The following is a 13947-nucleotide window of genomic DNA, read 5'->3' as shown; positions in this document are numbered from 1 at the left end:
TTTACTTATATTAATTTATTTATTAAAAAAATTGTGATGTCAATTAAATTTCTTATATAACATTAAAATAAATTGTATTATAAAAATGATTTTAAAATGGTTACTTTAAAAAGTTATTTTAGATTAAGATATGGATACTTTATGCTTTTTATGCTGAAAGGATTTGATTCATATCATAAATATTTAAGGTGCATAATTATAGTTAAGCGAACTAAAAAAAAAATCAAAATTATTAGTTTTTTAAAAGTGTTAAAGTTGTAAAATTTATTTATACATATTATGAAAACAATATTAACTTAATTTATACAAAAATTTACACCGTCAATATCTTTATGGAGGTAATTATTGAATTATAACTATATATTACTTTAATCAATAAAATATATCTTTAGGTTTAAAGGACTTTGTTTTTCTACAATTTCAGCGACGATTGAGAATTCAAATGATAAGTCATTGGATAATAATAGTGATAGTGATCAAAGTGATAGTTATAGTTACTCTTATGATTTAGAAGAAAGAAAATATAAAAAATATAATTATTCAAAATTGATAAGATTCGATTTTTGAAGAACCTTGGCAAGATGCCTTAGTAATTACGTTACTAAGAAAAAATGTTAATTTTAACACAATGAAAAACTATTTAAATAGGCTTTGAATGTTTAAGGTTTTGAATTAATAGACATTGGCCATGGGTTCTTTATAGTCAAATCTGAAAGGTTTGTGACTTGCCTTTTTTATTATTATCATATCGTGAGACCTTGATATAAGGATTTTTATTTTATTTTAGATTTAATAGAATATCAAGGAATAAGAAGTCTTACTTATAAATCTGATTCACTAATCTTTTAATTTTTAATTTTTATCAGTTATCTAATCACATTCCTGCTCTTCTAACTCCGATTATAATCATACATGATCATGACTACCGGTTAGAATACTGGTAACGACGTTGTATGATTTTCTATTTTAAATTAAAAACAGTTTATTAATCTCAGTCTTAAGGTTGAAGATAAGCAATTAATGATAATAAAGTTTTATTAAAAAATATTTATTATATTTTGACAATTTTAACATAATAAATATATATTTTTTCATAATTTTTTTATTTAAATCTTAAAGAAATTACACACATTTTTCCAAGGAAATTAATAAGGATTTGATTTTGTTGGTGTAGGGCGTGTAATGTGGACAAGTGGACGGTGGGCTTGCATTGATGAGGTGGAGAATGGCGTTGGGCCCAATAAAGACGGGCCGTTGAATCGAAGTACGTGGGTTTGGAAAACCAAAACCGCCTTTCCAACGGCAGTCCACAGAGACAAATAACCGAGGTCGATGCTTCGCGAGTTTGTTTCCTATGACTCTTAGTACTACTCATTTCCACTGTCTTCTTTTTTCATCATTTTCGCTATAAAACCCAAAACCCCACTATTTTCTCCCTCGTTCTTTCTCACTCCTCAACCTAACCTTATTCGGCACCCCTCTCTCTCCATTTCAAACCCACTTCTTTCTTCCTATCCGATCATGTCTCACTTCAAGAGCAAGTACCATGGTACCCTTTTTACCCGATTCAATTTCTCTATTCTCTCTTGCTTGCTTCGATCTATCGTTTTAACCGTCGCATCTTTCTAGATCTCACTGTTTTTTTTTTTTTTCATTTTTATTTGATGATTTAGCTTTTTGTTGTGTTATTTTGTATCAATCGTTTCTTATTATTGGTCCTAGTTTAGGGTTTTGATCTAAGAAACTCAGATCTGGCTTTCTGATGAAATTTTCATGAAAAACAATTACTTGATTATTTATCTCTGTGCTGTGCTTTTACATCAGTTGCTTTTCTATTGGGTTTTGTTAAAATTATAGAATTTTGCATCAGAACCGATGTTTCTTTGTGTTCAACCGATGAAGCTCCCAGTCATATATGGAAACTGTTTTTCTTTTTTTCACTTTTTTAATTTGATATCTCTGTTATCCGTTTATTTTGTTGATGATTTGGGTTTGTTTATAATAATGTTTTTTATTTTTTGGGCATTTTTGTGATTGTATTATGGTGATTGATGGCTTTGTAGATGAGCTCATTGCCAATGCTGCATACATTGGCACCCCTGGAAAGGGTATTCTTGCTGCTGATGAGTCAACGGGAACAATTGGCAAGCGTTTGGCCAGCATCAACGTAGAGAATGTTGAATCCAATAGGCGTGCTCTTAGGGAACTCCTTTTCACTACCCCTGGTGCTCTTAAATATCTCAGTGGTGTCATCCTCTTTGAGGAAACCCTCTACCAGAGCACAGCTGCAGGTACTCCTTTCATCTTAAAATTTTGATTCAGAAATCATGAATTGATGATCATTGCTTCATTGGCTTTAACATGCATTGTTATTGAGCATAATTGTATACCATCTTTATGTGTTGCATCTTAAAGGTTTAATTCATGAATTGATGAGCATTGCATCGATTGGCTTTTAACATGCATTTTTAGTATGCATAATAGGATGTAATTTTTCTGTACTGCATCTAGCTTTCCTTTCCTTTGTATGGATGAAGATTGATGGTAGTTTGTGGTATGCATTGTTGTTACACTAACATTGTTGTGAATGGATTTTACATAGGCAAGCCCTTTGTGGAGTTGTTGAAGGAAGGTGGTGTGCTTCCTGGTATCAAGGTTGACAAGGGTACAGTTGAACTTGCTGGAACTAATGGAGAAACCACCACTCAAGGTCTAGATGGTCTTGGTCAGCGTTGCAAGAAGTACTATGAAGCCGGTGCCCGCTTTGCAAAATGGCGCGCTGTGCTTAAAATCGGCCCAAATGAACCATCTCAGCTAGCTATCAACGAGAATGCATATGGCTTGGCAAGATATGCTGCCATATGCCAGGAGAATGGGCTGGTTCCTATTGTTGAGCCTGAAATCCTTGTTGATGGACCTCATGACATTCTCAAGTGTGCCGAGGTGACAGAACGTGTCCTTGCAGCATGCTACAAGGCTTTGAATGATCACCATGTCTTGCTTGAGGGTACTCTATTGAAGCCAAACATGGTGACCCCTGGATCTGATGGTCCAAAGGTGGCACCTGAGGTTGTTGGTGAGCACACTGTTAGAGCACTGCAGAGAACAGTGCCTGCTGCAGTTCCCGCCGTGGTTTTCTTGTCTGGGGGGCAGAGTGAGCTAGAGGCATCAGTCAACCTCAATGCCATAAACCAGGTCAAGGGGAAGAAGCCATGGTCTCTTTCTTTCTCTTTTGGAAGGGCACTGCAACAAAGCACTCTTAAGGCTTGGGCTGGAAAGGAGGAAAATGTGAAGGCAGCTCAAGATGCCTTCTTGACAAGAGCCAAGGCTAATTCAGAGGCCACTTTGGGAACTTATAAGGGTGGCGATGGTTCCTCCGAGAGCAACTATGTTAAAGACTACAAGTACTGATCAAAGTTACTAGTGGATAGTCATTGGTATTAAAAACTATCAAGGGTACAACTGAATAAGTCTATTGTGTTTTAGAGGGTTAAGTCGGCTGAATTTCTTGTTAATGAGATTGGGGTTTGACTCGACACACAATAATCGCTTGAATTTTGTTTTGTTTTTTTGTTTTCCTAGTGTTAGGTTCAAGTGTATTGGTCAAACCCGTGAAAAAGTGTGGGATGTAGCTTTGTTTTCTTAAAAGACACTGCTGAGTGAGGCTTTGTGTTTATTTCGCAATTATCTTCCTTCGTTTTCATATTTTTATATCTGCTATGGATGATTTCTCTTAGTTACTTATTATAATGTGTGATAAATCAATGGCGTTCAAAATATCTGTTTAAGTCATTAAATTTTGGATTCTTACTTGCAATGTAAAGATTTTGATGGCAATGCTGCAGATGTTCCCTCGAATAAAGTAATGGTTTATGCAATCGTTTTTAATCTTGCATTATCTTCAAATTGATAATATTTTATTATATTGTTCATCTTATAGGTTCAATAAAAGTATTTAACATAATTTAAATGATGTTAATGATTTTATGTAATCTGAACTAATGTCTTAACTTTCGTTATGTATTTTGGTTAATGTTTGTACCCAGTAATTCCATCGCTACCCGTTTTAAAATTCCTTTCGGGACAATCTTTAATCACATCCAATATCCTCTCTTCTATCCCAATCTCCATGAAGAAGCCACGCTTAAATTCAATAGATCCTAAAGTGCATTACTTGAGTTACTTTCGTCAAATTTTCGATCATGCAAATAAATTAAAAATACTTATTTGAAAGTTATTAATTTTGTGAGTCAATCTTAAGAAAAATTTAACAATCAAAACAATATAAAAAATACTTTTAAAGGATTAAGTTATATATTTTTTGTTCTATTATTTTCTAGATGACAGCTGGCAAGTTCATTATATTTGACCTTGAAAAGCTATATCATGAGTCAGCCGCAAAATTTTTCTCGTGGAAAATAGAAAAGAAAAGTTTATATAAAATGGAAAAGTATTTATGAGATTCAACTTGGAAACATCCTAGCAGCTAGCTCCATTGTTCACTCCTCCATGGGCTTAAGTGTTGAAGAAATTTGAGCAATATAAATGTAATATGTTTCATTTATATTTGACATGTTTTAAAATTAAAATAAGATAAAATATACAATTAAATAATATATTTTATTTTGTATGTATAAAAATGCATATACTTGGTTAGAATACCTTCCAAATTGCCCTGTTTGGCTTATAAGAAGAGTTGTTAAAGTGAGTGAACATGGTTCACTAGAGTTGGTCCATGGTAGGTGCATATTTAATGGTGAATAAGAAAAATGTTGAAATCAATCCTTTTTTTTTTTAACTTCGAAATTAGAATTCGACCCACTCAAAATAGTAGGCCTTTTACCAATTAAGAATATTTTTTAAATTTATCATCACAAAAATGTAATCCATATTTTTGTTACGTGAAATTGGTTTTTTTTTTTGTCACATATGCTGTGTAAAATTTTATTTATAAAATTCACTTAGCTTTTATGTGATAGCATCTAATGAGTTTGCGTGACCATATTAAATATTATTTTACTGAGTAACACACGTGTGTTATATTTATATACGCACGTTTATTTGAATGTGGAAGGAGCAATGCAATTCAGGAATGTGAAGTATCAACTTTTCATTAATACAAAGTATGTATATTTTTAGAAGTTTCCAAATTCTTTCAATCTCGAGAAAAATACTCCCTCTACTTTTTAATATTTCTTAATATGTGACATTTATGGTTAATATATAGAAATTAAGAAAAGCAGTACTCTTTATGATTTATAATAAATTTAAATATAAAAAATAATAATAAACACTTTGAGTTTTTCTTGCTGAATTATAATATTTTAAATATTATTTTCATGTTTTCCTTAACATTTTTGCTAGGATAGTTTGATCTGTTGTTTGTATTTCACATTAGAATGATTTGAAACAGCATGTTCCATAACCAAAATAAATGTATTTTGTTTTAGAACCCAAAACCCAAAATTTTTATCTACACAACATAACCAAGTAAGCTTACTAAATTAAATACATGTGTATATACTAAAATGAAATAAAATTTTAATATGGTATCGTGGATCCTAGCTTGCATGTGACATTTGATGTGTTATTTATCAATTTGGCTCCATAATGTTATATTACATTGAGAAATTCAACTTATTAGATAATATCACGTGAAAATTATTCAAAATTAACAATTTCTTTTTAAAGTTTTGTGCTTATTTATGTGGCTCGACGTGGACAAGCATAACACACCTTACCGGTTTCTTTTCTTAAAAATAAAAAATAAAAAATCGTTGACAACGTTATGTGATAAAAACTCTCTTAAACTGATAAATTGTATTTTTTACATTTTTTAGTTTTTTTTGCCTCCAAAATTTTCAATTTTGTTTTTTTTTAAAAAGCCCATATTAGAATCGCATAGCAATACAAATTATATCGTAATGCATTATCATTCATCAAGTAATCATCAATGACCATATTAGTATCCTTTTGTTGAGATTTATTGCGGTATTTAATTGAAAGGCTCAATTCATTGTAACTTTGAGTTAAGTGGGTCAAATGAATGTAGCTTCAAATCTTAATAAATCTATTTTTTTTAATAATCCAATATACTTGTGAAAAAGTTGACTTTTGGATTATAACTTATTTTATACCTTTACCCTAGGTGTGTTTATCGTCACTTTAAGATATTTATTTTTGTTTAAGTATATTTCATCTAAAATATTTTTTAAAATCAAATTAATAATAAAGATATTTAAATAAAAATGTCTTAAAAGTGTTAATAGATACAAGAGAGTGACAATAAATACTCTCTTCACTTGTTAAGCATCTGAAAGTTGCTCTTTCAACAAAAATTGTAATTGTGTCTAGTGAAAATAAAATATTCAACTCTTTTCACAATTTCAACTCATGTTGCCACATAGGTTCTTATACATGAGTTTTGGAATATTTTGTCTGTAGTTTTATACTCTTTTACATTAGTTTCAATTACAAGGTATTTGATCCTATGCGGAAACTTTAAATTTAAGACTTTGGTTATTTAATTTTCTAATTTTTTTTTTGCAAATTGCTTTTATCCTTTTTTGGTTAATAATATGTTAATGGATGGTTTAAACTTTAAAAGGTACTTTGTTATCATAAACAATTAAAATATTATTAGTAGTAGATTTAAATATATTTTTAGTCTCTATATATTCACAAATTTTGAGTTTAATCCCTTTCTTTTTTCTTTACAATTTTGGCCCCTTTATTCGTGTAATTTAGTTATTTTGATCTCTTTCACTAATATGACCACACAAACAATCTATACATTACAGCCGATTAATTAGTTATGCTATCATTTAGTGATCATTGAGGATAAAACGATATATTTTAGCCTAATTAATACTGCTACACACTGAATATTGAGAAATAATACCAAACTTGTTTATGATTGATGTGGACATCTGAATTGTTTAATTTGTTTCTAGTCTTTGCTCAGGATTTTGTTGTGACTTCTCTTCTGTCCAATTTAATAAGTTTGTTCATTTGTGAAGATTTTCAGATTTGATGGGTGAAGTTGACAAGTACTTTAAATTTTTGTTGAAGAAACCAGGGAGATGATCCCTGAAATAATACCAAACTTTCAATGATAAGTTTCTCCCTTAAGTTATGAAATTAAATGAAACAAAAATGCTGCTACAGTTTATTTTTACAATTTTGTTCAATCTTAGATAGAAAAAAAGGGCAAATTTATTAAAATATTATAAATTCAAAAACAATTTGTTATTTTATAGAAAATCTGAAACAATTTCTCAATCTGGGGTAATTTTGTCACGTGGAACAGAATTTCGCCAAATGGGTGGCGAAAGTATTAACTGTTTCGCCAAAAAAAGAACGAAATACGACTTCTTAGAACGGTTAAAATGGAACCGCTCTCATAGGTCTATTTAAGAGAGCGGTTCAAATGGAACTGCTCTCATAACCCATTTTAGAGAGCGGTTCAAAAGGAACTGCTCTCATAACTCCTTTTAGAGAGCGATTCCATTTGAACCGCTCTCCTAACCCATTTTAAAAGAGCGGTTCAATACCGCTCTTTTAGGTATATACAGCATCTCGTGTCAGGAGTTTCGCCAACCGAAATGAGAAATGTGATGCAGTTTCGCATATTTGATGGCGAAAATTTTCTTTTAATATATTTTTAAAATAATTTCGTTACCGGACTGGCGAAACAAATATCACTTTCTTCATTTTCCTGGCGAAATAGAATGCTATATATATCTCCCACCAATCTCTCATTTTCATCGAAAGGACAGAAGAAAATCTCAGGTATGTGTTATTTAATAATTTTATTATTTAATTTTGAATGTATAATTTTAGTTATATTTAATTAATGAGTATTGTTTATTTTATTTATGTTAATTATTGTAAAGTTTAAATATTAAATAAAGTTTATTTGAATAAAATGCAGGATGAGTGAGATTGTTATTATTATATATTGGAATGGTAGAATCTATGAAGGAAATGAAGGAGTAAGTTTTGAAGGAAGTAAAAAAGTAATTCAAATAAAACGAGGAATAAGTTATGAAACATTGAAAAGAAAAATTCATGTGAAACTCAATCTTAATCATAATCAAGTGATTTCTAGATTAATTTCTCGTTTTTTGATTGATGAAAATATTAGACAGTATACAGCTTTGGATATATGTGATGATGAAGATATTGATTGTATGATAAGTGCATTTCAACAACAATCTAGTAGAAATATTATTGAGTTATATGTAGATATTGTTGTTGGTGGAAGTTCATCAATGTCCTTACAGACGATGAATTTAAATTTATCACTTTCACAACAAAATGATAGGACCCTTGTGAGTCGTGATTATAATGAAGGTAAAATTATTTTTGTTCTAATGTCTTTTATTTAATATATGTAATTAATTGAATTAAAACTGATAAATTTGTTGCAATAAAAGAGTTAGGAATGATGCTGATGAAGATAATGAACACTCAGATTATGAGAGTTACACTGATGGAGATGATGAAGCAGAAATTTCATTAGGCAGTTCTTCTTCTACTGATGTTGAAGGCGAGTTTAATTCCAACTTACATATACAAGTAACCGAAAATGTAGGAGGTAATGTGAAATAATTATAAAGAATTTGTTTTTTGTGAAATAATAATAATGCAGAAGATACTGTAATTCCTTTTTGGAATGTTACTCCAAAGTATAAGTATATTAATTGGGAATATCCTGATCAAGAAATGGATGAAGAACATCTTCAAGAAGTCAATTCATGGGTTGAAGGAGATCCTTTATTTGTTGGCTTATATTTTGACAGTAAAGAAGATGTGAAGAATGCATTGAAACATTACGCAATGAAGATTCATCAAAGTTATTTTGTGGCTGAGTCTAAACCAACATGTTTGTACGTTAAATGCTTAAATCATACCTCTGGTTGTCCATGGAGAGTGAGGGCTTCATTGTTGAAGAATTCAAACAAGTGGAAAATTACTAGGTGGAGTGGTTCACATACATGTGTCAATATGAGAATTTCTCAAGATCATCAAAAGTTAGATTCTGATTTAATTTGTTCATGCATTCTTGGTAAGTAAAATATCAAGTTTTTTATTTTATTTTTACAATGACATTGTTATTAACTTGAGAAAATTTATTTTATGTAGGAATGGTCAACGAGGAACCGTCGGTACATATTTCATTGATACAAGAGCGAATATGTGCTCAGTTTGGATATAAAATTTCATATAAAAAAGCTTGGAAGGCGAAGTAAAAAGCCATTGTTAAAGTATTTGGTGATTGGGATGAATCATATGCTACCTTGCCTCATTGGTTAGAATACATGCAATTAAATTCTCCTGGATCTGTTTATAAACTTGAAACAAAAGAGTATGTGGTTGGTCATCAAGTGAATAATAGGTATAGAGTATTTGAACGACTATTCTGGTCATTCAAACAATGTCATGAGGCTTTTAAATTCTGCGAACCTATATTACAAGTGGATGGGACGTTCTTATATGGTAAGTATCGTCATACGTTGCTCATTGCAACAACTCAAGATGGAAACAGTTGTGTTCTTCCAGTAACTTTTGCAATTGTTGAAGGAGAAACACTGTCAGCATGAGAATGGTTTTTGGCATTAATTCGTTTGCATGTTACAGATAGAGCAGGAATTTGTTTGATATCAGATAGACATCAAAGTATAAAAGGAGCTGTGTCAAATCCACACATTGGGTGGCAACCTCCAAATGCGTATCATGTATATTGCATTCGTCATATTGCCAGCAACTTTAATCACCGGTTTAAGAATATAGCATTGAAGAAAGAGCTCATCAAATTGGGTATATTTAATTTTTTTTATCTAGATTATGGTTAAATTATTAGATATCCATCGAATCCGTGGATAGATATTTTAATGTTTTGAATGTTGTATATGTAGGTTATACACCATCGAAGGTCGTTTTTCAGCAAAAGTTAAGTAGATTTCGCAATGAATCTGAAGATATAGAAAGGTGGATTAACAGTATATCAAAAGAGAAATGGGCATTATCTTATGATGATGAAGGACGGCGTTATGGACACATGACTACAAATCTTTCAGAATCAGTAAATAAAGTGTTTAAAGGTGCTAGAAACCTACCCATATGTGCATTAGTTAAAGCCACCTATGGACGATTGGTTGAATATTTTGTGAAGCGTGGAGAAGAGGCCATGTTTGACCTTCACAATGGAAGCATGTTTTGTTGTAAAGTTATGTTGCAAATTCAAAAAAATCAACAAGAAGCTTCATCACACCAAGTTCGTCGGTATGACATACAAAGAAAAATTTTTGAGGTTGAAGAAGCTTTTAATCCCCTAACACAAAGGGGTGGACACAAATGGACAGTTATATTGGATAGAAGATTCTGCGAATGTGGAAGATTTCAGTCTTATCGATTTCCTTGTTCACATGTCATAGCCGCTTGTATAGCCGTGAGTATCGATTTTTGGCAATATGTGGATCCTGTTTATTCAATGCAATATGTTGTAAATGCATACTCCCCACAGTGGAAGCCCCTGGGAAATGAATGCAACATCCTTACAAACTGCGAATGGAAGTTAATGCCTGATGTTGACAGAGCAAGAGGTAAAGGCCGATCAAAATCAACTCGCATTAGGAATGAAATGGACTGGGTTGAGTCACAAACTAGACAAAGGTGTTCCAAGTGTAACGAAGTAGGTCACAATCGACGTCATTGTCCTCAACAAAACAATGTTGGTTGACCAAATCATACAATGTTGGTGTTTGTATTTTTTTTTTTATCTTGTGATATTGTTATTTATCGTAATTGTCATTAATTATTGTAATGAAACCATTAATGTTATATCAAGTGAAGGCACAAACAAATTAATAATTACGGTAAGCATTAAAGTCACTAACAGTAATATATGTTAACTAAAATAAGTTGCTACATAAAAACATGTCATTGCTGTCTCCCCCTGTGTGCCTCATGATGATGATCGTCTGGAGTCAAGATACATTGCCTCTGTCTATCTCGAGCTCCTCGATGAGGGTTCCGACGAACATATCCTAAATCAGCAACTGCACCAAACTCGGCATTAAGATCAATACCTAACTCTATAGGATGTATGTCTGATGGTATAGGGTCAACTTGACTGTATGGGGCACCTGGAGTCAAAAGCGAATGGTGCTCGTGAGGAGGTGTGAAAAAGAAATCAGGTCGTGGAATGTAATCTTCTGTTCCTGTAAAAGGTGATGATGGGTGTTCTGATGGATGGTGTGTACCCTGTGATGAATGGAAATAAGTCGGGGCTGTCATCAAACTAGATGGATGAAAAGGAAACTCTGATGGTATTGGAAAGACACCATCAGGTCGCTCTGGCATAACCGGGACAGCCCACTCTGCTGCCTGCACTTGTCTCCGTCGACGTGCCAAGCCTCTTCCTTCTCTTCGTTGATGCGGCTGATCTATGTGTAAGTCTGGATTGACAGGATTACCACTTTGTAGTGGTGGATCTGAGGTTGAAATAGGCTCTAATATGCGATCTTGCTCCTTCTTCAATGATAGAAGACTCTCAGACAAGTCCTTCAATTCATTAAAGGTAAAAGAATCTTGTCCATCAGTGCTCAAGTAATGCAATCTCTCCATCACATCACCCTAAAAATAGTCAAAAGTAACCATTACTGTAATTTTGTATATAAAACAGAAAGTAATAGTGCAAAAAGTATATATTTTTGTAAACATACCGACAAAGCTGATACTGCTGCCTCCCTGGTCATCCAACGACGAGTATGACTAACATACCATCGCATGTACTCTGAATTTGAGCTAAGTAAACCATACTGAGGCTCATTAGTCAAAACCCAAAGTCGTCTACTCTCCCAAATTTCTAACATAGCACTGAACTTGGCTGACCAATCTTCTCCAGTCTTCCCTCTGAGGGTAAGGTCATGTAGCTGGTCAGGTTGGTAAGGAGTCCTTGGTATGTGTTAAACCATACCAAACTGACGCATTACTCTATCAGGTTGATGCCACTCACATACCTGAAAACATATAAGTGGCACCACTGCCCTCCATAAGTCCATAGCATCTCTACAAATAGGTGGTAATATATTGATGAGTTCCATATTGTATGGCACCCACACAATCTGTATGATGACATACAAAACAGATTAATAACAAAAAATTACGTAATTAACATGTTATTTAAATAAGTAACTCAGCAAAAGTTGGCTATAATACCTCATCACGTGCTAGACGATCAAAAATATATCTGTAGTAGTGGACATCTTTCTTTCCCCTTCTGATTCCGTGGGATAACCATCTGCAAGTAATTGACCATAAAAACATGAAGTCAAACAAATAACAGTATAGAACACCTACAAATGCGTAGTGCTAGCAATAACAATACCAACTTACCTAACACCGTACGGAAGATAAGGACGACTATAGGGAGGATTGATAGGTGCTATCTGGGGAAATCTATCCCAAGCCCATATCACAATTAACGCAGTCAGTCCTCCAATAGCAACACGATCAATGTTGGTGGCCATGCATAGCTCTCGGTACAAATAACCTAGAACTGCAGAACCCCAACTATATTGACCGGTCAACTCAAAATCTTCAAGCAAAGGCAAGTACCTCAGAGATACCTTACTGCTAGAGTGATCAGGAAGCATGAACCCTCCAATAAGCCTCAATATATATGCCCTAGCAAACCGAGTGATCTGCAGTGGAGTCTGATTATGCATGGCAATATGAGTGAAGTGTTCGTCCAACCAGCTCATCTTCAAGAAACTCCCTACAAAAGCCTCTGATCCTGGTCTCATACCTAGGCTGTCTTCCACAATCTGAGCCCAATCACCCCCAGTGGGTGTTATAACAGGTGTCCCATCTATGCGTAATCCTAATATAATAGCAACATCCTGAAGGGTAATAGTACACTCTCCAGGGGGCATGTGGAAGGTGTGCGTCTCGGGCCTCCACCTCTCTACTAATGCAGTAATCAATCCCACGTCTACAGGAAGCTTAGACAAGTTAGTCACTCCAACAAAACCCGCTAATTCCAGATGTGGAATAATTTCTTCCGGAATACCTTCTAATCCACCGGGAATATTTGGACTCTTCCTAACTCTCAATGTCGGGTGATCACGTCCATCCCAAATATGCTTAGAAACATGAATACTCTGAAACCGAAGAAGTGATGGATCTTCTGGCCCAGGATTAATAACCCTACTTTGTTGTGAAGATGATGCCATCTATACAAAAAAAAAAATATTAGTCAAAAAATTTCATTCAATAATAATAATAATAATAATAATTTATATTTTACTAACATATTAATAATACATAAATTTTATATAAATACAATTTTAAAATTTTACTTCAATATAAGTGTAAAAATTATTTATTACAATCAAACTAAGTATAAATTATTATATTTAGTTTTATATATTTATTTTATTTAACTCAATTTTTATTATTCTGTATTTTAATAAATATCTATAATAATTCCTGTAAACAAATTTTATAAATCTTAATTTAACCTATCTTCTTAACAATTAATTATAATTTTATATTTTAATTAACTATATCACATTTCATTTTTTCTAAAAACATATTAATCTATATATAAATAAATAAAAAATTATTTAAATTTTAAATTCTTTTTTACTAATCTTTAATAAACTTTCAGTATATTCTTCACTAACTCTCACTTAATTACCAAATCACTTACATACGTAGAGTTTAAAAATATTACAATATTATTATCAGATTTTCTAATTAACAAAATCAAATTAAACATAATATATAAATGCATGTTGTTATAGTTCCATACCTCTTACAATCGTAGCAGTATTTGATCCTTCACAGCAAATCAAAACAAATTTTGAAACTTCGACGATGATAGAGGAGGAGGAGAGACGGAGAAAATGGACGACGAAAGAGGAGCAGAGACGGAGA

At 32.5% G+C, this 13947-nt stretch overlaps 1 protein-coding gene across 1 annotated transcript; it reads left to right on the top strand.

The window, feature by feature from the left end:
• The first annotated feature begins 1270 nt into the window (after positions 1–1270).
• LOC113845869 (fructose-bisphosphate aldolase, cytoplasmic isozyme 2) lies at positions 1271–3773 on the top strand. The gene is made up of 3 exons (XM_027473529.1): positions 1271–1549; positions 2064–2291; positions 2603–3773. The coding sequence occupies exons 1-3, from the start codon at positions 1522–1524 to the stop codon at positions 3409–3411; spliced, it is 1065 nt and encodes a 354-aa protein (XP_027329330.1). The 5' UTR covers positions 1271–1521; the 3' UTR covers positions 3412–3773.
• The last annotated feature ends 10174 nt before the right edge of the window (positions 3774–13947 follow it).

This window comes from Abrus precatorius, unplaced genomic scaffold (genome assembly GCF_003935025.1).
Source record: "Abrus precatorius isolate BTA unplaced genomic scaffold, Abrus_2018 Scaffold8, whole genome shotgun sequence".
NCBI lineage: Eukaryota > Viridiplantae > Streptophyta > Magnoliopsida > Fabales > Fabaceae > Abrus > Abrus precatorius.
The sequence above is the reverse complement of the archived record's forward strand: the minus strand, read 5'-3'. Positions and strand labels throughout refer to the sequence as shown.

Bases quoted from the DNA above. Each gene is read 5' to 3' on its own strand.
- LOC113845869 (XM_027473529.1), top strand. From the start codon at position 1,522: ATGTCTCACTTCAAGAGCAAGTACCATG. The intron at 1,550-2,063 runs GTACCCTTTTTA...ATGGCTTTGTAG, and splicing joins CTTCAAGAGCAAGTACCATG to ATGAGCTCATTGCCAATGCT. The intron at 2,292-2,602 runs GTACTCCTTTCA...GATTTTACATAG, and splicing joins CTACCAGAGCACAGCTGCAG to GCAAGCCCTTTGTGGAGTTG.